Source organism: Phascolarctos cinereus, unplaced genomic scaffold (assembly GCF_003287225.1).
Source record: "Phascolarctos cinereus isolate Bilbo 61053 unplaced genomic scaffold, phaCin_HiC Scaffold_9;HRSCAF=440, whole genome shotgun sequence".
NCBI lineage: Eukaryota > Metazoa > Chordata > Mammalia > Diprotodontia > Phascolarctidae > Phascolarctos > Phascolarctos cinereus.
This window is the reverse complement of record NW_027556402.1, coordinates 224,894,019-224,913,750: the sequence shown is the minus strand read 5'-3', so window position 1 is coordinate 224,913,750 and position 19,732 is coordinate 224,894,019. Positions and strand designations below refer to the sequence as shown.

General features: G+C 42.2%; 1 protein-coding gene across 2 annotated transcripts in view; it reads left to right on the top strand.

Annotated features, from left to right (window-relative positions):
• Positions 1-19,732, top strand: part of LGR4 (leucine rich repeat containing G protein-coupled receptor 4) — a 126,856-nt gene that overhangs the window by 84,418 nt on the left and 22,706 nt on the right. For both annotated transcript variants that reach the window (XM_078149019.1, XM_020977971.2), the window contains 2 exons: positions 15,305-15,520; positions 19,073-19,144. In XM_078149019.1, coding sequence (XP_078005145.1) covers positions 15,305-15,520; positions 19,073-19,144 — 288 coding nt within the window. The remainder of the gene's footprint in view (positions 1-15,304; positions 15,521-19,072; positions 19,145-19,732) is intronic.

The window sequence follows — 19,732 nt, the reverse complement described above, 5'->3', positions numbered from 1 at the left end:
TGAATGTAGTGTGACATTTTGTGTGCAGAGAGCCAGGTTTTAGATTTAGTCGCCATCTCTCCTTGGTTGATTAAAATTAAAATTTTGCCATTTCCAGAGGGCTCTGCCAAGAGGCTGGAGAAAAGATTGGCTGCAGCAACTCTGTGCAAGGACGTACGTTTTCCAGCATAGAAGAGAGTATGGTTCCCATGGTATGGATGCTTGCAGACTAGCCAGCCAGGTTGGCTTAGGCCACAGGGATGTAGTTACAGAGCTGTGGGAGCCTGGGGTTACAGACAGCAGGCAGCCCTGCACCTAGCTTGCCCCTTCTCTCCCAGCTGACAAAAGAATGGTTTTATTTCAGAGGATAATAATGATCCAGACTAAAGAGGATAAAGAGATGAGAGGCCCCAGTGGTCTGTATTCCCCCCCATCCACCCCATCTCCACCACCCAGGTGTTGAGTAGGGCAGGCTCTTCATGACAATTGAGACTTTGCCTTTCCGAGATTGACTTTGAAGCTGTGTTTACAGCACTCCTCATTAAAACATGCTGCTGGTTTTTTTTTTTTAAACCATGTTCCCTGAATCTTTTGAGTTATTTTGGCCTTGGTAAGCCAAAGTTATTTTGGTAATAAGGTTTTGGCTGATTGTACCCAGCAGCTAGCTCTTTCACAGATTCTTCTTGGAAAACAGAAGTCTGTATTGGTTCCATGTAAAACATTAAAAGACGTATCCCACTGGAGAAATTTTAGCTCACAAACAAATGTGCCAGTATAGGAGCCTAGAGTTAGAAAGGAAAGGGAGATTGGAGGCCATGTAGTCCTGCCCTCTCATCTGCCAGATGAGGATTGAGGAGGACAGAGACTCGGTGATTGCCAAGGATCATGGAGGTGGTAGCAGCACCACGATTTGAACCCGGAACTTGAATTTGCTCCACGTGTTTCACTGGCAGCTCAGTGGTGTGTAGTGAATAGAGTCATCCAGAAGGTCCTCATTCAGATCTGGCCTTTAGACACTAGCTGTGTAATCATGGGTAGACAAGTCACTTGATCGCTCTCTGCCTCAGTTTCCTTACCTGTAAAATTGGGGATAAGAATAGCACCTACCTCCCAAGCTTCTTGTGAGGATAAAATCAGATGATACTTGTAAAACACTTTGCAAGCCTTACAATGGCATATAAATGCTAGTTATAGTGCACTGATCCAGGCCATCAGAAGATGAATGAACTCAATCAGACGATAGCTTTCGTACATTCTGATAGCCACCTGTACAGTACACACTGTGCAGTTGGGCAGAGAAGACACACAGACAGGAGGGATAAAGGTGAGAGAGAGAGAGAGAGAGAAGAGAGAGAGAGAGAGAGAGAGAGAGAGAGAGAGAGAAGAGACCGTACAAGATGGGTGGTAGGCTATTGGGGACAGGTATTATTGACAGGTAGCAGTTGCTAGTGAAGGGGCCTCTGAGAAGATAGGGCAAAGCGATCAAGACATCTTAAAAGGATAATGAGTTTCTCAGCCCCAAGAGAAGGCTGTGAAGGAGACAGACAGATGGAGGGAGGAAGAGAGGAGAGAGAAAGAGGAGGAAAGAAGGGCTATAGATGTGGTCTTTGTTCCAGTGTATCACTTTCTCTTGCAGCCTGCCTGGCTTTGCAGATCTTTGCTCCTTCTTTTGCAGAAGCCCAGTGCAGAGCGCTCAGATTCTCAGTGAGCGTCCTGATTTATGGTGGAAACTGCTGGATGTGTGCTTCTGTTGGGGATGCCCTGTCACCTGTGGTCTGTCCACTGTTCGTCCACTCCTCAGACTGACCTTGCCTTCTTTTCCTGGGCCTGGTTTCTTTTATTATTGTTTCAGTCCTCAGTAAGTCTTCATTCCAGAGTTGTCATTTCATCCAGTGTGTCTTCATGGCAAACAATGTAGTAGGATATAGGTTGGCCTGTGGGCTGCCATGTGGAGGCTTCCCCCTTTTTAAGAAAAGGAAAACAGTGGGGTCTTTGGGCAGGTTCTGAACTCGGATCTTCTGGATGCTAAGTCCAGCACTCTATCCCCCGTGTATCACTGACAGAACCTGGGTCTGACCTTTTGGAGGCAGCTTCACCAAACCTTGATACTCCAGTTCATCCAGCAACAGACTGAGTTTTGTTTTTGTTTTTTTTCGGGGGGGCGGGGTATGTGGCACATAGAACCAATATTGGAGCTTCTCTATGTCTTATATAAGCATTCTAGTAAGCAGCCTCACTTTTTGCCTCACTTTGTTTCACACAATGTTGGGCAGTTTTGTTTTTGTTTTTGTTTTTTTAGATAGAGCTATATTTTTATTTTTTAAAATTAATTAATTTATTTTTAGTTTTCATCATTCACTTCCATAAGCTTTTGAGTTTTAAATTTTCTCCTACCCCCTCCCCATCTCCCTCCCTAAGATGGTGTGCAGTCTGATGTAGGCTCTACATATGTATTCCTATTAAACACATTTTCACATTAGTCATGTTGTAAAGGAGAATTAGAACCAATAGGAGGAACCACAAGAAAGAAGAAACGAAAAACAGAAGAAAAAAAATAGCAAATAGTGTGCTTCGATCTGCATTCAAACTCCATAGTTCTTTCTCTGGATGTGGATAGCATTTTCCATCATGAGACTTTTGGAGATGTCTTAGATCCTTGCATTGCTGAGAAGGGCTAAGGCTATCAAAGTCAGTCATTGCACAGTGTGGCTGTTACTATGTACAATGTTCTCCTGGTTCTGCTCACTTCCCTCAGCATCAGACCATACAAGTCTTTCCAGTTTTTTCTGAAGTCTGCATGCTCATCATTTCTTACAGCACAATAGTATTCCAATACATTCATATACCACAACTTATTCAGCCATTCCCCAATTGATGGGCATCCCCTCGATTTCCAATTCTTTGTCACCACAGAAAGAGCTGCTGCAAATATTTTTGATCATGTGGGTCCTTTTCCCATTTTTATGATCTCGGGCAGTTTTTAAAAGTTATAAAAACACAAATTTTTTTTAAATGTCCCAAAATGTCTTTTTATTCCATATTTTCATACAGTAGTCCTCTTGGTTTCCACATCTATAAAACGAAGGAATTGGTTTCCTTCTACCTCTGATATTCTCATTTTAGTGCAGGTGAATAATGTGGTCAGACTGACCCTTTACTCATAAATCCTGATTTATGAAATTACATTAGCACTTCTTTACTTGTTTGTGTGCTGTTTTGAAATGTTTTTGATTTTTTTCCCCCGTGTTTCTTTAATGACTGTAGGCTCAAGAGTTCATTGTTTTAGAGCTTAAAGATCATTTTGTGTGACCTCCAACCCCTTATTTTATAGAAGAAGAAATCGAGGTGGCTTATTCAGAAATAATCTCTTCATTTGGAATGAATTAAAGGTGTAGGCGAACATTCATGCCTTGATGCAAACTACTGATTTATTTAAAACCATTTTGATTGCATAAAAGAAAGGGGGAAGGGGAGAGCTTTCCAAGGACAAGGCAGCATGTTATGTCATAAAAAGAATGCTTGCCTTGGCATCGGATTGAGGGGGTGCTGCTACTTACCAGCTCTGTAACCTTGAGCAAGTCTGTTAATTCTTCTGAGCCTCAGTTGCCTATCTGTAAAATAAGAGCATTGGACCAGATGACCTCCAAGGTCCCTTACAGCTATCAGGTTGGCAGAAATCAAACATTAACTTTTACAGCTCCAAAATAAACACTTCAGGGATTATGGGAAAATAAATGTGTAAAGAAACATTTCCTCCTAAGGTATTTATGTATAAAACAATAAAAAGTTTAACATCTCCCACCTGAATTCCAAACTATTAGATTTCTCTTTTTTGGGGGGGTGGGGTGGGGTTCCGTGTTTTAGAACAGAACGGACCCAGTGGCTCATCTGCCTGGGTTTGACGCTGGCCATGGTGGTTGGAGGGGGCTGTGGGACTTCTCCAGATGAGCAGGTTCAATGCATTCTTTCATGGAAACCAGACTTGCCTTGCTCAGTCAGTCTCCTTGCATCATCAGCAGTTGAGCTTGAGGTGTCTCCATGGCTCCCTTGGAGCTGAATTGGTTAGACTTTCCTGGTTCGAGTTTCCATCTCTTCCTAACTCTCTGCATTTACTTCAGCAGCTGTTGGGCAGGAGAGCTTGTCTGCTCCTTAGTCTTTGGTTGTTGAATCATTTTTTGTCATGTCCAACTCTTTGTGACCCCATTTGGGGTTTTCTTGGCAAAGATCCTGGACTGGTTTGCCATTTCCTTCTCCAGCTCATTTGACAGATGAGGAAACTGAGGCAAACAGGGTTAAGTGACTTGCCCAGGGTCACACAGCTAGAAGTGTCTGAGGCCAGACTTGAACTCAGGAAGATGGGTCCTTCTGACTGCAGGGTCAGCACTCTGTCCACTGCACCAGGTAGCTCCCTCATCCTGACTAAGCCTTGGCAACCAGAAGAATCTGTATGGTTAGTCTGTAACACAATTTTGACTTATCAGAACAAAACAAAAAATCCTATAAGCTTGTTGACCTTGGAATAGACTTGATTTGGACGTTGGGTTGGTTGTTGGATTATTTGAATAAAATGGCCAGTGTCAGTGTTGCTAGTGGTATTTTAGACTATTAAAAATAACACTTTCCAGAAAACCATATGCTTCCCCCCCACCCAAAATGATTTTTAAAGAGGGCATGCTATGTTTAACATTCATTTATTCGGTATTTAAATGCTTGCTTTGACATTTTTCCCTTAGTTTTATTGTAGATGTGCCAACTAAAAAAAAAAATCCTGGAATGTTTTCATCTACATCTGTCTATTCAGTAGCTGTGGCTGGGAACTGTTCTCTTTGAGGAGGAAAAGGAATGATTTTGTTAGCCTAGTGGGTATAGTTGTCAAGTTAGATAAAATTGAAATTCTCTTCTCATGTTAAAAGGATGTTATCAGCACTTGGCTGGTTTTTAAAATCTGATCTCTAATTCTGAATTATTGGAGAGATTTCCTTGTGGTTTCCAAGTAGTGCTCTGAAGGACCAAAGTTCATTTATTACTCATTGTAAATGACCAGAAGTGGTGGTTGGATTTCGAAGTGCATGCCTGATGGTTAGTTACCCTTAAAAAATATCAACAGCCCACTTTCACATTTCATTGTTTATCAGCATTTGGTGAAAGCCTCAAAAAGTTGAAAGTACTTACCTGCACAGGATGTTAAAATAACGTGTCCGAACTGCTGCTCACGTTAATATTTTAAATATTTCGTAGTCATAGCTAAAAAACTGACACACATAGACACTTGTGCATATACATCTAACTGTGCTTTGAAACAGGGATTTTTTTTTAACCCTTCTTGGTTTTTGGTGCTATTATCTGAGGATTTCTAGGCCTACCTAGTAACGAGGTAACAGAATAAAGAGAGCTCCAAACATGGAGTTGGGAAGACTGAGTTCAGATCCAGGCTCAAACACTTAACTAACTAGGTGTTCCTAACCAAGTCCGTTAACCTTTGCTTGCCTCAGTTTCCTCATCTGTAAAATGAGCTGGAGAAGGAAACGGCAAACCACTCTAGTACCTCTGCCAAGAAAATCCCCAATGGGGTCACCAAGAGTCGGACATGATTGAAATGACTCAACAAAACAACAACAAAAATGGGGTAATAATAATATCACCGCCCTCCCGGGGTTGTTGTGAGGGCAAAATGGGATCATATTGATAGCACTGTGCAAACCTTAGAGAATGATATAAATGCTAGATATTATCGTTATCATCATCATCATCATCATCCTGTCTGCACCATTAGTGGACAGAATGCTGTCAGCTCCTAGGATTTATGTGGCCTTGTGGTCTTGGGACCTCAGTTTCCTCATCTGTGAAAGGAATGGGTTGGACTGGATAACTTTTAAAGTCTCATCCAGCTCAAAATTGATAAGATAATCCTAGAAAGGACTAAGTGAATTTATAAAAACCATGCAAGATTTCCATTTTCAGGAGGCTTTTGGGGAAGGGCAGAAGGCTTCAGTCACAGGCATTGTTGTATAGGCAGTTATTGAATGGTTGCTATCTGCACTAGACTATGTGACTTTTCTTACCAGTTCGTGATCATTTTTTGCTGTATTCCCACTCTGGGCAGAGGGTTCCACTAAGCTTTAAAATTAGGATCCTAGGTTGGGAACTGCTTGTGAGAAAAATAAATTCAATTGTAGTCTTAGAAATGGAAATGAAAAGCAAAAAAGAAAAAAGATAAGTATTGAATGGCCAACCTTTTTTATTTTTATTGTAATCAGCTTGTTTATTTTTATCAGTTTATCATCCTAAAAGCAATTTAATTTTTTGTTCATTTTTTGAATTCTTAACTGTTTTATTTTCCCCCAATTACATGTAAAAAAAATTTTTTTTTTTTTTGCCAAGTCAGTCAGGGTAAAGTGACTTACCCAGGGTCAGACAGCTAGTAAGTGTCAAGTGTCTGAGGCTTGACCCCAGGGCCAGTGCTTTATCCATTGTACCACCTGTAGCTGCCCCACATTCATTTTTAAAACTTTGATTTCCAAATTCTCTCCCCTCCTCCCTCCCAACCCCCCTCATTGAGAAGGCAAGAAATTTGATATAGGTTATACATGTGTAGTCATGCAAAACATATTTCAATATTAGTCATGTTGTGAAAGAAAACATAGACCAAAAAAACCCTCAAGAAAAACAAAGTTTAAAAAAGGTATGCTTCAGTCTATATTCAGATACCATCAGTTTTTTGTCTGGGGGATGGATAGCATTTTTTGTCATAAGTCCTTCAGAGCTGTTTTAGATCGTCGTGTTGCTGAGAATAGCTAAGTCATTCACGACTGGCATCTTACAATATTGCTGTTACTTTGTACATTTCACTTTGCATCAGCTTCTATAATCTCTCCAAGTTTTTCTGAAAGCATTCTGCTCATCTTTTCTAATAGCACAATAGTATTCCATCACAATCACATAACACAGTTTGTTCAGCCAAATGGCTAACCTTTTAGCAAGCAAGCTTTATTCCTCAAAATAAAGAGAAAGATATTCTTTGCAGTTGGGGACTTAAATGTCAAAATTCCTTTAAGATGCAAAAATATCTACCATTTTGTGAGACATCTGACGTCACATAGAATCTCCTAAAAGGATCGATTGTAGAATTTCTTGGGTCAAATCTAGTCTTTAGCTGGGAATGAATATTAATAGTGCAGGCCTGTGATAGAAAGACATAGTGTCTTGTCTCATGGCAACCCCACAACACCCTAACCACTTCCTTGCTGTCTTCTTACTGTAGTGGTTCCTAGTTTGTGGTATTTTGTGTGTTTTGAAGGAAATTTCCATCTCCCACCACAGGATGGATTTTAAGAATGAAGCTGACTTCTGTGCTGCTTTGAGTATCTTTTTTTAAGAGGTACCATAGGATTTAGAGTTGGACAGGACTCTTCTCTTGTTACCGATGAGGACGCTAAAGGACCTGCCCATCATCACACTGTAAATTAGTGGTAGAGTGGGGATAGAAACCAGTGGCTGTTGGATTCTTGATGGAGGGTGAAAAGGGATCATCTCGCTGGTCAATCCACAAGCATTCATTAAGTGCCATGTAGGTAAGAGGCCCAGCCCTAGGCATTAAAGATAAAAGATAAAAATGAGAAAATTCCAGCCCTCAAGAAGTTTATATTCTTTACCAAATAATAAGAATGATAATTTGTTAGAATTCATTATTATTAGAATCTATTAGAACTTAATAGAATTTATATAACACTGTAAGGTTTTCAAAGCACTTTACATATGTTATCTCATTTGGTCCTCACAACAACCCCAGAAGGTAGGTAGCTGCTATTATTCCCATTTCACAGATGAGGAAACTGAGACTGAGAGTGGTGAAGTGACTTGGCCAGGGGTCACACAGCTGTTAAGTATCTGAGGTAGGATTTAAACCCAAGTCTTTTTTATTTTAAGTCCAGCCCTCTGTCCAGTCTAATGCCTGGCTGCCTCTACTAGAAGACACAACATGTGTATTTGTATACATCTGTGCATGTCTATAGATATAGGCAGGTATGGCAGCTGGGTGGTGCAGTGGGTAGGGCTCTGGGCTTGGAGTCAGAAAGACTCGTCTTCATGAGTTCAAATCTGGCCTCAGACACTGACCAGCTCTATGACCCTGGGCAAATCACTTGACCCTGTTTGCCTCAGTTTCTTCATCTGTGAAATGAGCTGGAGAAGGAAATGGCAAACCACTGTAGTATCTCTGCCAAGAAAACCCCAAATGGGGTCACAGAGAGTCAGATACAACTGAAATGACTTAACAACAACAACAGAAGATATAGCTGTAGGTAGATGGAAACATGGTCTGGATTTGTGGTATATATATCCTAGATAAAGAAACTCTATTAACGTTAGCACAGTTTGCTCGACTTAGAGTCTCAGCTGCTCAGAGCAGTGAGAATGACCTGCTTGGGCGCTCTCAGGTGTGTCAGTATGTGTCAGAGGTGGAATTTGAACCCAGGTCTTCAAGCTCCAAAGCTGGCTCTCTTTCCACTAGGGAGTAAAAAGATGAATAAGGTAGAGTCAGTGCTGTTCTTCCTCCCTCTTCCCTCCGGCCTAGGGCTGGTGAGGGCGGTCTAGACAGTGCAGGTGTGAGGCAGTTCTGCCAGTTTGGAGGCCTTGGGCTTGATCTTCAGAGACGGCCAGGAATGCAGTGCTGGGGAACAGGAGCCCGGTGAGGTGGAGGAGCCAAGGGGAAAGCTGGAACTGTAGAAGAAGGGAGGCCCTAAGCAAAGGACCTACCTGGGGCTTATGGCGTAAGGGGAGCTTCCAGGTGCCAGTCTTCGCTAGGCTGAGGGTGGGTGGGAGCATGTGGGCGTTTTTAGAGTCGCCAGTGCTGTTTGTGCTGTCCCTGCTTCTGTTTGGAGAAGCTCGGGCTTTTTCAGATCGGGCTGTCGGCAGATCCCTCTCACTGTCTTACCTAATCGAAGGCATAGTGCACATAGACCCCTCAAGGCAGGGAGTCTTAACTTTCTTTGTGTTGTGACATCTCTGTAAGTCTGCTGAAGCTTATGGACCTTTCTCTTCAGAATACAGTCATGTTTTGGTTTTTTGAGGCAATCTTTGTCGAGTGACTTGCCCAGGGTCACACAGCTAGTAAGCGTCTGAGGCCAGATTTGAACTCAGGTTCATCACACAAAAGTAGTGGGGGAAAAAACCCAAGCTGTCTTGCAGGAAGCGTGAAGGAGAGAGGGAACTTCTGTGAATCTATTTTATCTTTTTACTCCCCTCATCTGATCCCCTCTTAGAGCCAGACAAGGTCTGGTGGAGCAGTTAGGTGAGTTTTTAACTGGGGGGCTTTTCAGTGTGGCTAGTTCAGAGTCTCCTTGGCTAAGGAAAGAAGCATGAGACTGAGAAGTCTTTGAAAGGTGGCGAACACATGATGTGTACCTGCCTTGGGACTGCAGACCGAGGAATTCGGTTCATCTTAGAAACCTAGAATTGAAGAATTAGGGGAGGTCTTCAGCCCAATGACAGCGGGCTGGGAAGGCTTGGGTGATGTCTCACGACTCTTTCAGCTCCAAACTGCTGGGTGCCATTTTAAAAAAGAAAAACAAAAAACCATTTCAAGCAGCCCAAAAGGCAGCTTCGTTCTTCAAACGTTATCTGGGGTGGGGACAGATGGGGGAAAGTGAGGTGAAAATGAGATGATCTGGCTGGTTTGTGCCAGAAGACTCCCGACTTCCATTTCTGAAGAAAGAAAGAACTTGACAAAACAGGAAAATGATAAATGTTGGAGAAGATGTGGGAAAATTGGAACACTAACACAGTGTTGGTGGAGTTGTGAAATGATCCAACCATTTTGGAGAACAATTTGGAACTATGCCCAAAGGGCTACAAAAAGGTGCATACCCTTTGATCCAGCAATAGCACTTCTAGGGCTATATCTCAAAGAGATCAAACAAATGGGAAAAGGACCCACATGTACAAAAATATTCATAGCAGCTCTTTTTGTGGTGGCAAAGAATTGGAAATTGAGAGGATGCCCATCAATTGGGGAATGGCTGAGCAAGTTGTGGTATATGAATGTAATGGAATACTGTTGTGCTATAAGAAATGATGAACAGGCTGACTTCAGAAGAACCTGGAAAGACATATATGGTCTGATGCTGAGTGAAGTGAGCAGAACCAAGAGGACTTTGTACACAATAACAGCCACGTTATGCAATGACTAAGACTTAAACTGAACCCTTCTCAGCATTACGAGGATCTAAGACATCTCCAGAGGCCTTGGGATGGAAAATGCTGTCCACATCCAAAGAAAGAACTATGGAAGTTGAATCGCTATCACTTATTTTTACCTTCTGTTGAGTTTTGTTTCATCTTTCTGATGGTTCCTCCTATTGGTTTTAATTTTTACTTACAACTTCACTAATGTGAAAATATGTTTAATGGGTATGTAAAAAAAGAAAGAAAGAAAGAAAGAACTTTCCAGTGACCTTTCGGAAGCCAGGGTTAGCCAAGATAATGTAGGGAGTGAGGAGGAAGAAGAGCTGATGGTGGTTAGAAGAGTGGCTGAAGGAGAGACATTTAGGGTTTTAGTGTAGTTCTGCCCTGAAGAAGATGGAGGGGCATTTGAATGTGAAGCCAAACAGGAAAGGTAAACTGAAGCCAGGGAGGTGGGGAGAGAGATTTCCACAGTCATGTAGGTAGTAAATAGCCAAGATGGGATTTGAGTTTGGGTCAAATCTAGACCCAGTGTTCTTTCTGCTCTAAACACACTGGCCACCATTTTTAAAGCTCCTTTTATTTAGAAATTTTAAAATATACACATGCATGCATACATATCATATATGTGTGTATACACATGTACATGTTTGTGTGTGTACATACATGATACAACAAATAATCTGGCCCCTGAGCTCACTGTAAAATCCCACTTATCAGAAAGTTGCAGTTCTGTAATTACCCTGGATCCTGTAAATTTCTCCTGATAAAGGGTTCCACCATCCCCTTAACATCCTTGCAGCATAAAAGAAGCTGAATCTGAATTGAAGAAGGGAGTTGGATGGTAATCCTTTTCATCTTCTGGGAGGTGTGGAAAAAAAAAAAAGCAAGCAGGCAGTTTCTAGCTGATCTCTGAGGAGCCCTTAGGCTTTTCTTTAAAAAAAAAATTTCATTTCTTTGCTGAAATGTTGATCCTCAGTGAAAGCTAAAACTCTTTACAAATCAGGGTGTGCACACCTGTTTCTCATGGGGCTATGACACCTGCATATCAGCTGAGGCCTATGGATTAACCCTTTGATGACTCACAGGAGAACCTATTTCTAGAAGGGTTTTTTTTCATTTTTTAATTTAAGAGGTTACATTTTTTAAAAACAGTTTTCATGTTTAATCAGTGTGTTATGTTGGCTAGAAAGCCAGCTTTGGAGCCAGTAAGACCCGAGTTCAAGACCTGCCTTTGACACATACTGACCGGATGATTCTGGGCAACTCTCTGAAGATGAGAAGATGCTGGGTGGTAGTGTGAATAGAGTGCAGGACTTAAGAGTTGGGAAGACCTGAATTCAAATCCTCCCTCAGACACAGACTAGCTGTTATGACCCTGGGCAAGTTATTTAACTTCTTTTAAGCCTCAGTTTCCATATCTGTAAAATAGGGATAATAATAGTACTGATTTCAAGGGTTGTTGTGAGGCTAAAATGAAATAACATGTAAAGTGCTAATAATGTTTTCAAATGCATAGCATATATGTAGGAGTACAAAGGAGACCAATTTTACTGAAATACAGCTATCATAATATTAAAAACAAACAAGCAGGTAAACCCCTGTGAGGAGGCATGAGGGAGGCTTTCTTAGCTCCTTGCTCCCCTCATCTGATCCCCACTTCGAGCCAAGCAGGGTCTCCTAGGAATGGTTCTGTGAGTTCTTAGCTGGGGAAGCTTCCCCGGCGTAACTGGCCAAGAGTTTCCTTGGCTGAGGAGAGAAGCACGGGACTGAGAGGTTTCCTCACCGATGAAACCCCAGGTCCTGGAATTTTTTTGGTGCTTGAGAAACTTCTGATTTTGGCATTTCTTTGCTGTGTAGTCATTTTGGGTGTGGCAGCTGAGAACTCCCCTGTAGAGTCTTGGAGTAACAAGTCTTGGGCTGGTCACTCTTGGTGTCCTGGTCCATAACATGAAGTGCCATACACAGCCTGGCAGATTCCCTCTGGCTCTGCGGTTCTGGGATTCTAGGTCATGCACGCAGGCACTCGCGCTGTCATTTCCTCTGTGTGGGGGCTCCTTCTGCCAGGGCCCAAGGTCACGCAGCCAGTAGGTGTCACAGACAGCAGCAAACCATTGGACTACAGAGTTTCCCGAGCCTGCTCCCTGGCCAGCTGTTTTTAACTAGAATGATTCAAGGGGTTGAATTGTGAGCTTCCTCCTGTTTTTCTTGAGAGAAGGAAGAAGAGCATCATTGTCCTGCTGATTTACCACCTGGGAGGTTGGGGTGGGGTAGGGGATTGGTTTGGGGGGGAGGGGAGGACAGCAGCCTCTGGAAAATTGTGTTGGCAGAACTTGGTTTATTGACACAGGAGTTTCTAATCATAAGCCCAGGGAATGGCCTTCAAATTGTGAAAAGTTTGTTTAAAAAAAAAGGAAGGACGATCATATTAAGCCAAACGTAGACTCTTAAGATGAGATCTTGTCAAATAGGGAAAAAAATAAGTCGTCAACAAGCATTTACTAAGTGCCTGTATAGCTGAGACTGCAGTAAGTGCTGGAGATACAAAGAAAGGGAAAAACGGCTGCTGCCCCCAAAGAACTCATGATCAAAATAACATTGATAAAGGGGTGCATTCAGATTTTAGACTGGCCAGATTTGGGGCAAAGGGGATGGGAAGCAGAGAAATAGTTCCTGAATACCCACAAAACCCTGGAAGCCTCAAGTAGAGAAGACAAATTGTTATAATTAAAATCATTCTTCCTTGTTAAAAAAGACCCCTTATACCTTTAGTAGGTGTGCTGTTAGCCTAGTTTGTATGGGACACCTGTGCCCTTAGAGGATGAATTCTGGAGCTTATGGGGAAAGAGATAGATCTGAGAACATTTATGCCCAGCCCCAAATGCTTGAGACAGCAACAGCCTGCTTGCTCGGACTTTTCCAATACTTTTTCAGGTCTTTTTTTAGTTATATCAGGGACAAGCCTCACTTGGTCATTTCTTGTTGATCATTTAATTAAAATATTTAAGTGCCTGTTATGTGGCAGACTACAGATATAAAGGCAAAAATGAAACTGTTGTCGTCCTCAAAGAGGTTACCTTCTATCTCAGGAAGAAACAACATGTAGAAATATAAAAATACAAACCATATACAAAGTAAATTGAGTGGGGAAGGGAGTGGGGGAGGTGATATCCTAGGGGAATTCAAGGAAGGTCTTATGTAAGAGGGAGAGCTAAGCCGAGCTTTGGGGATGGGGTTATTGGATCCAAGTACAAACCCGCTTCCCCCACTCAATTTAGGTGTGGAACTGAAGGCTCAGAAAGGGTAGAAGATTTGCCCAAAGGTCATACGTAGCTGATAGAACCAGGATTCAAACCTAGGTCCTCTTTCTCCAATGCCAGTACTTTTTCTGTTGTTCCTTGCTGCCTCCCTTGCTTACAAATGTGTTCCTCCTCCACTTAAAAGATAAACTTTATGCCTGATTGATATTGCAGTTAATTTTGGTGCCAGAGTGACCTAGCCCATTTAGCATTGTACAGAAGTGGGGAATCTTTCCCCGTCACTCAAATGTGCTTTTCACTTCATGTATTTCTGATTTCCAGGCCATAATAAAGAATATTCATCTTGCTAGGGCTCAGTTTCTGTATCTGTAAAATGAGGGCAGTTAGATTCCTAAGGTTGATTTCAACTTTAATGTTTGACAAACCTACTTAATATTCTGCCATCATGATTTATGGTTCTAACAACTCATTAATATTTTTTCACGAGATTGGTGGTATTTCCCTAATAGAAAAGGAGATCAACAATTCCCTAGACTCCAGATATTCTGCTAGAATGTAGAATATAAGGAGCATAGTCCTGGCTAGAGGGCCATGCATGACCAGAGGGCAAAACTCCCTTAACTTCTCAGTGCCTCAAGCATCTCTCTAAGGAACTGTAACCATATCTTTGAGCCCAAGGATTGCCTTTCTTTGTATCCTCAGAGCTCAGCACTATGCTTGGCACTGAGTCAGTGCTAACTCAGTGCCAAGCATAGTGCTGAGCTCTGAGGATACAAAGTTTGTTGACTTGACTTCTTAACCTTTTTGTTTTATGGACCCCTTTGGTCGTTTCTGAAGCCTTTGTACCCCTTCTCATAAAAGCATTTCTAGGTTCATAAAATCCACAGTATGACAAAGAAACCAATCATACTGAAATAAAGTTATCAAAATAGATTTTTTTTTTAAAGTTCACGGATCCCAGGGTAAGAACCCTTCTCTGAGGCTACAAGTTATAGACTATTTGGTAATTCGCGTTAGGGAATAGAGTTTCCCCATAGAGATGAAACCACTGGTTCATACCCACCCTGCAAATGATCACAACTGGAAGGGACCTTAGAGACTTAATAGAGACTTAATCCAATTTCCCAATTTTCCAAATAAGGAAATTGAGGCTCAATCAGTCCACAATTTATCAAGCACCCACTGTGTGCCAGGTGTTATGCTAAGCTCTGGAAAGGTCAAATGATTTATCCAAGGGCAGATAGCAGCAGATTTGAGACCGGAAACACAGGACTCCTAACCCCCCTAGCTTGGTTGCTGTGGAACATTGTGACCTCTCCCAGGTGAAACACCATCTGAGCCTTCTTGCAGTAGGTGGATTATCCCACCTGCTCTCCCAATTCATATCCTATTTACACCACAGCATCAGCCATATTGGAAAATGTATATTTGAAGGTTGGGATACATTTCCAACCCTGTGAGTGAACTGTATGTGTCATTTCAGCTTTCTGTCTGTTTGAAAAAACAACCACTAAAGGTATTGAATGTTTTCAGGATTTAAAAACCGAGTAAAAAAAAACTGGATTAAAGAAATGTCTTGCAACTGTGAAATATATCTAATTTTAAAAACTGATGTATCTCTGATTTTTAAAGTAAAACTCTGACATTTGGATCAATAAATCCCCTTAGTTTGGGAAGAAGTTGGAGAATACTCTGACTGATGGAAATTAACATGGGGCTCACTTTTTAAAAATAATTTTCTCTTGAAATAGGTGTTACCCAAATTATTAGAGCCATTACAATTTCCGTTCTCAGTTTCAAATTTTTTTGAGTTGTGAGATTTATGTGACTCATTTCTTAATGATTAAAATGTGCTCTTTAACTCTGCTGTTGTATTTCTCTGACAGGCGTCTAGATGCCAACCACATTACCTCAGTCCCGGAGGAGAGCTTTGAGGGTCTCATTCAGTTACGGCATCTGTGGCTTGATGACAACAGTCTGAGCGAAGTTCCTGTCCAGCCACTCAGCAACCTCCCCTCCCTGCAGGCTCTGACCTTGGCCCTCAACAAGATCACGAGCATCCCTGACTTTGCCTTCACCAACCTTTCAAGCCTTGTGGTCCTGTGAGTACCTGCTGCTTTAAATTTCTTCTGCAGGTCAATCTTGAGAAGTATTTAGTGTGTGACAGGCACCATGCTAAACAGAGAGGTGGGAGTGGGAGGCAGCAGCGTCTCTTGGCATTTCTGACTTTAACTCTATAAAAAGTACTTGGTCTTTGGTGGCACGTTACTGGAGAGCCAAAACATAGTGCAGCTCCCACTCCTAGAGAAATTATTATTCTGCTGAACTGCCCTGGTCAGGCCACACACAAAATAATCTCAGCAAGCATTTATTAAGCCTCTGTGGTGTGTGTGTAATAATAGCTACTTTGGTCTTTGAGGTGGCATAAGAGAAAGTGAGAGGCAAGATTCGATCAACAAACATTTGTTAATGTGCCAGGCATTGCTAAGCAAAGGGCAGGCACAGAGGGGGTCTCAGTCTGCATTGTGACAGGGAACACCCAGACTGATTGGATGAGAGATCTATGTGAGGAGGTATGTGGCAGGCATTGGGCATGCAAAGATGGTATGTCTCTGCCCGCAGTGATCTTATAGTCTCCCCGGAGTGGGAGGGGGCGGTATGAGATATGACGTGTACACTGTTGAGAATGTGCGTGACGCTTTGAAGAGGGGTCAGAGGAACTGGCAAGATGTTGCCATGGGAGTTGTCACAAGAGATGTGCCTTGAATGATGCTGAAGGATTCTAAGGAGGGAGGCATGAGCACAGCAAAGGCATGAAGATGGGAGGGGAATAAGAAGCAGGCCAGTTTATCTGGAGGGCATGGCAAAAAGTATTATGGAATAGATCAGCAAAAGTACGCTGGAACCATATGGTGAAGGGTTTGTCATTTAGGGAGGTTTTGGGGATAGATGGCTCAGTGGATAGAGTGCCGGGCTTGGAATCAGGAAGACTCATTTTCCTGAGTTCAAATCTGGCTGCAGACATTTATTAGCTGTGTGACCTTGGGCAATTCACTTCACCCTATTTGCCTCAGTTTCCTCATCTGTAAAATGAGCCAGAGAAAGAAATAGCAAACCACTCCAGTATCTCTGCCAAGAAATCCCCAAAGAAGAAGAATCAGACATGACTGAAAAACAACTGAACAACAAACATCCTTGAGGTAACAAGGAGCCAACTGAAGGCTCTTGAACCAAGGAATGACATGGTCAGATTTCTGCTTTAAGAAGATTGTTTGGGTATCCATGAGGAGGGTAGACTGGAGAGGGGAGGGGCTACAAGCAGGGAGTCCATTTCAGGAGGCCAGAGCTAAAAGTCCAAGTGAGAGCTGAGGAGGGCCCGAATTGAGAGCATCTAACTGGTTTTGTGACATTTTGAGACCTTCTAACCCTGCCATCAGATTTACTGTATGCGGAGACCCACGCTGAGCCAAATACAATCTAAACCGTGTTTGGTTTGGGCTTTGATGGAGATCATGAGTTTCTTTTTAGCTTAGCAAAACAAAATGATATTTGGATTCACTTGGGGTCAGGGCTTAGCAAATTAGTACATTTTGTTCCAGGTTTTGGTTCAGGTCTCTACTATCCATGCCAGAAGGTAATAGAAATTAAGTTCTGTTCAGATGCTCCTGTTATAGACCTTTTGCAAGATCAAACTGCCCTTCTCCCCTGTTTACAAATGATCAAGGGCAAATGATGAAGATTTTGTAATGATTTCTATTTAAGGTTCAATTAACGTTTTCCCTCTGTTTTAAATAGGTAAGTAGAAAATGAATCCAAAGAAGCTGTGTTCCATTCCCATAAGTACACAAGGGACTAAAATGTCCTTTCCCTCTGCCTTTATATTGGATTAGGGATTTAAAACAGGGGAGTACCTTAGAGGTCAGGTATTCCAGCCCCTTCATTTCACAGATAAGGAAACTGGGGCTCACAGATTATCGTCCAAGCTCACACGGATAGTTTAGTGACAAGAATCAGAATTCAAATCCAGATCCACCTCTCTTTTCATTATCTCACGGTATCTCCTTCAATTAAATTTCATTCAATAAAACTAATATTTATGTGGAAGGCACTGGAGATACAAAGACATGCTGGATGAAGTCCCTGCCCTCACGTTGCTTATATTCTCCGATGTGGCCCTACAAATGAGTGTAATGCAAGAAAAATGGAGGGGGCGGGGCCAGGGCCAGATGGGTGGTTGAGATGCTCAGAGAATGCCTGTAGTAGGGGGAAGTTAAAGATCTGGGGAGAAGATGATGAGGAGAGAAAGTGTCCCAGGACCTGGAAGACAGCAGGTATAAGTGCAGAGGATAAGGGGCTGAGTTTGGGGAGCAGCTTATAGACTGGTTTGGCTGGGATGTGGAGTTTGTGAAGGGGAGCAGGCTATCAAAAAACAGCAGGTAGGAGTCTAATTGTATGGACCTTAAGTGTCAAGCTAACCCTAAATGCCCCTGAGGGCGTTTAAGCAAGCAAATGATATGGTCAGACCTGTGCCTTAGGCAGATTACCTGTGGAGGATGGATTGGAGAAGGGGACATTCTAGACCGACTCTGTGACAAGCGGTGTTGTTTCTCTGAGCCTATTTTGTGACCATTGAAAAGGGGGGAATTGTCTTTCATTGGATTGTTTTGAGGACTGAACGTACAGACTCTGACTTTGGAAGGTGCCAGGTAGTCCAGAGAGCTGGCTGAGGACTTCACCTCATATTCACTGACAAGACTGAGGCCATTTGCTTCCAGCTCCTTCTTGCCTCTTCTTCTTCATCTTATATAGCACCAGACATCTCCTCCTACCATATCTCCTTCACTCTGGTCTCTATGACCAGGTGAAGAGGGACCCTTCTCCAGGACAAACCTCTCTGCAAAGCAAACCCTTGTACCTCACCATTTTCTCCATTATCTCCTGCAGATTCCCCCAGCTCTCATCCCCACTTTTTCTTATCTTCAGTCTCTGTCTTTTGGTTCATTCTTTGACACTTACAAACACACCCAAATCTCCTCTCTATTCTTTTAAAAGCAAAAAAAACCACTTCACTTACTCCCACCATCCCTGCTAGCTCTTTCAATATCTGCCCCCACCCTCCCTGACAGCTTAAACCCCTGTCAAAAGTTGTCTGTCCAAGGTCCCTCAACTTCCTCTCCTTACTTGGTCTTCTAAAGCCTCTACCCTCTGACTTCCAGCCGCATCATTCAGCTGAAAATTGTACTTTGCAAAGCTTAATTGACAGATCACATCCTTCTCAGCATATCTGCAGCCTTTGACACTGTCGATCCTATTAGTTTGACTGTTATCGCCAGCCGCTAGTTGGGATAGCAGATAGGGTACTGGGCCTAGAGTCAGGAAGACTCATATTCATGAGTTCAAATCTGGCCTCAGACCCTTACTAGCTGTGTGACCCTGGGCAAGTCACTTAACCCTCACTTTCCTCATCAGGAAATGGCAAACTACTCAAATATCTCTGCCAAGAAAACCCTGGACGGGGTCACTTGAAACGACTGAACAACAGCAATGTAAATCACCTGTTTGGTATTGAAACTTATGTGGGAGCTACTTTAAATACTTAAAACAATTACTGCCTACAGATATCTACATACTATTTTTGATTTTTGTCTCCCCAGACACCTTCATAACAATAAAATTAAGACCCTGGGCCAGCACTGTTTTGATGGGTTAGACAACTTGGAAACTTTGTAAGTGCATCTTGAATAATCTGATCATGATATGCATTTCTATGACTGTTGTAAAAGAACATATGGTACTGAATCCATAATTTATTTCTAATTTTTTGGTCATTTTGTGACATTTCTATTTTGGCAGTCTTATGGTTAGAATCAAGAATAATTCAGATTTGTGGTTAGAAAAGAAACCTCCCTTCTCTTTGGGGCCAGGATGGGGAGGGGTATTGAGGATTTTAATTAGTCAATTCCCTGTTAATTGTGATTTTATTTCACTTTCAGTCTCATGAGCTAAGAGAAATAGAACTAGGTCTTCATAAAGAAAAATTTAGAATATTTAAGAAATACAGTGTGCATAACATTTCTGAAAATATTATTCTAAAATCATGTCATTAATTCATTATAATTGGCTCCAGCTTTAAAACTCAATTCAGTTGTTAATCTAGCTACCCAGGTCATTTCTTCTTTAGAACTGTGGTCTTGGGGCAGCCAGGTAGCACAGTGGATAGAGCACCAGCCCTGAAGTCAGGAGGACCTGAGTTCAGATCTGGCCTCAGACCAAACACTTGACATTTACTAGCTGTGTGACCCTGGGCAAATCAC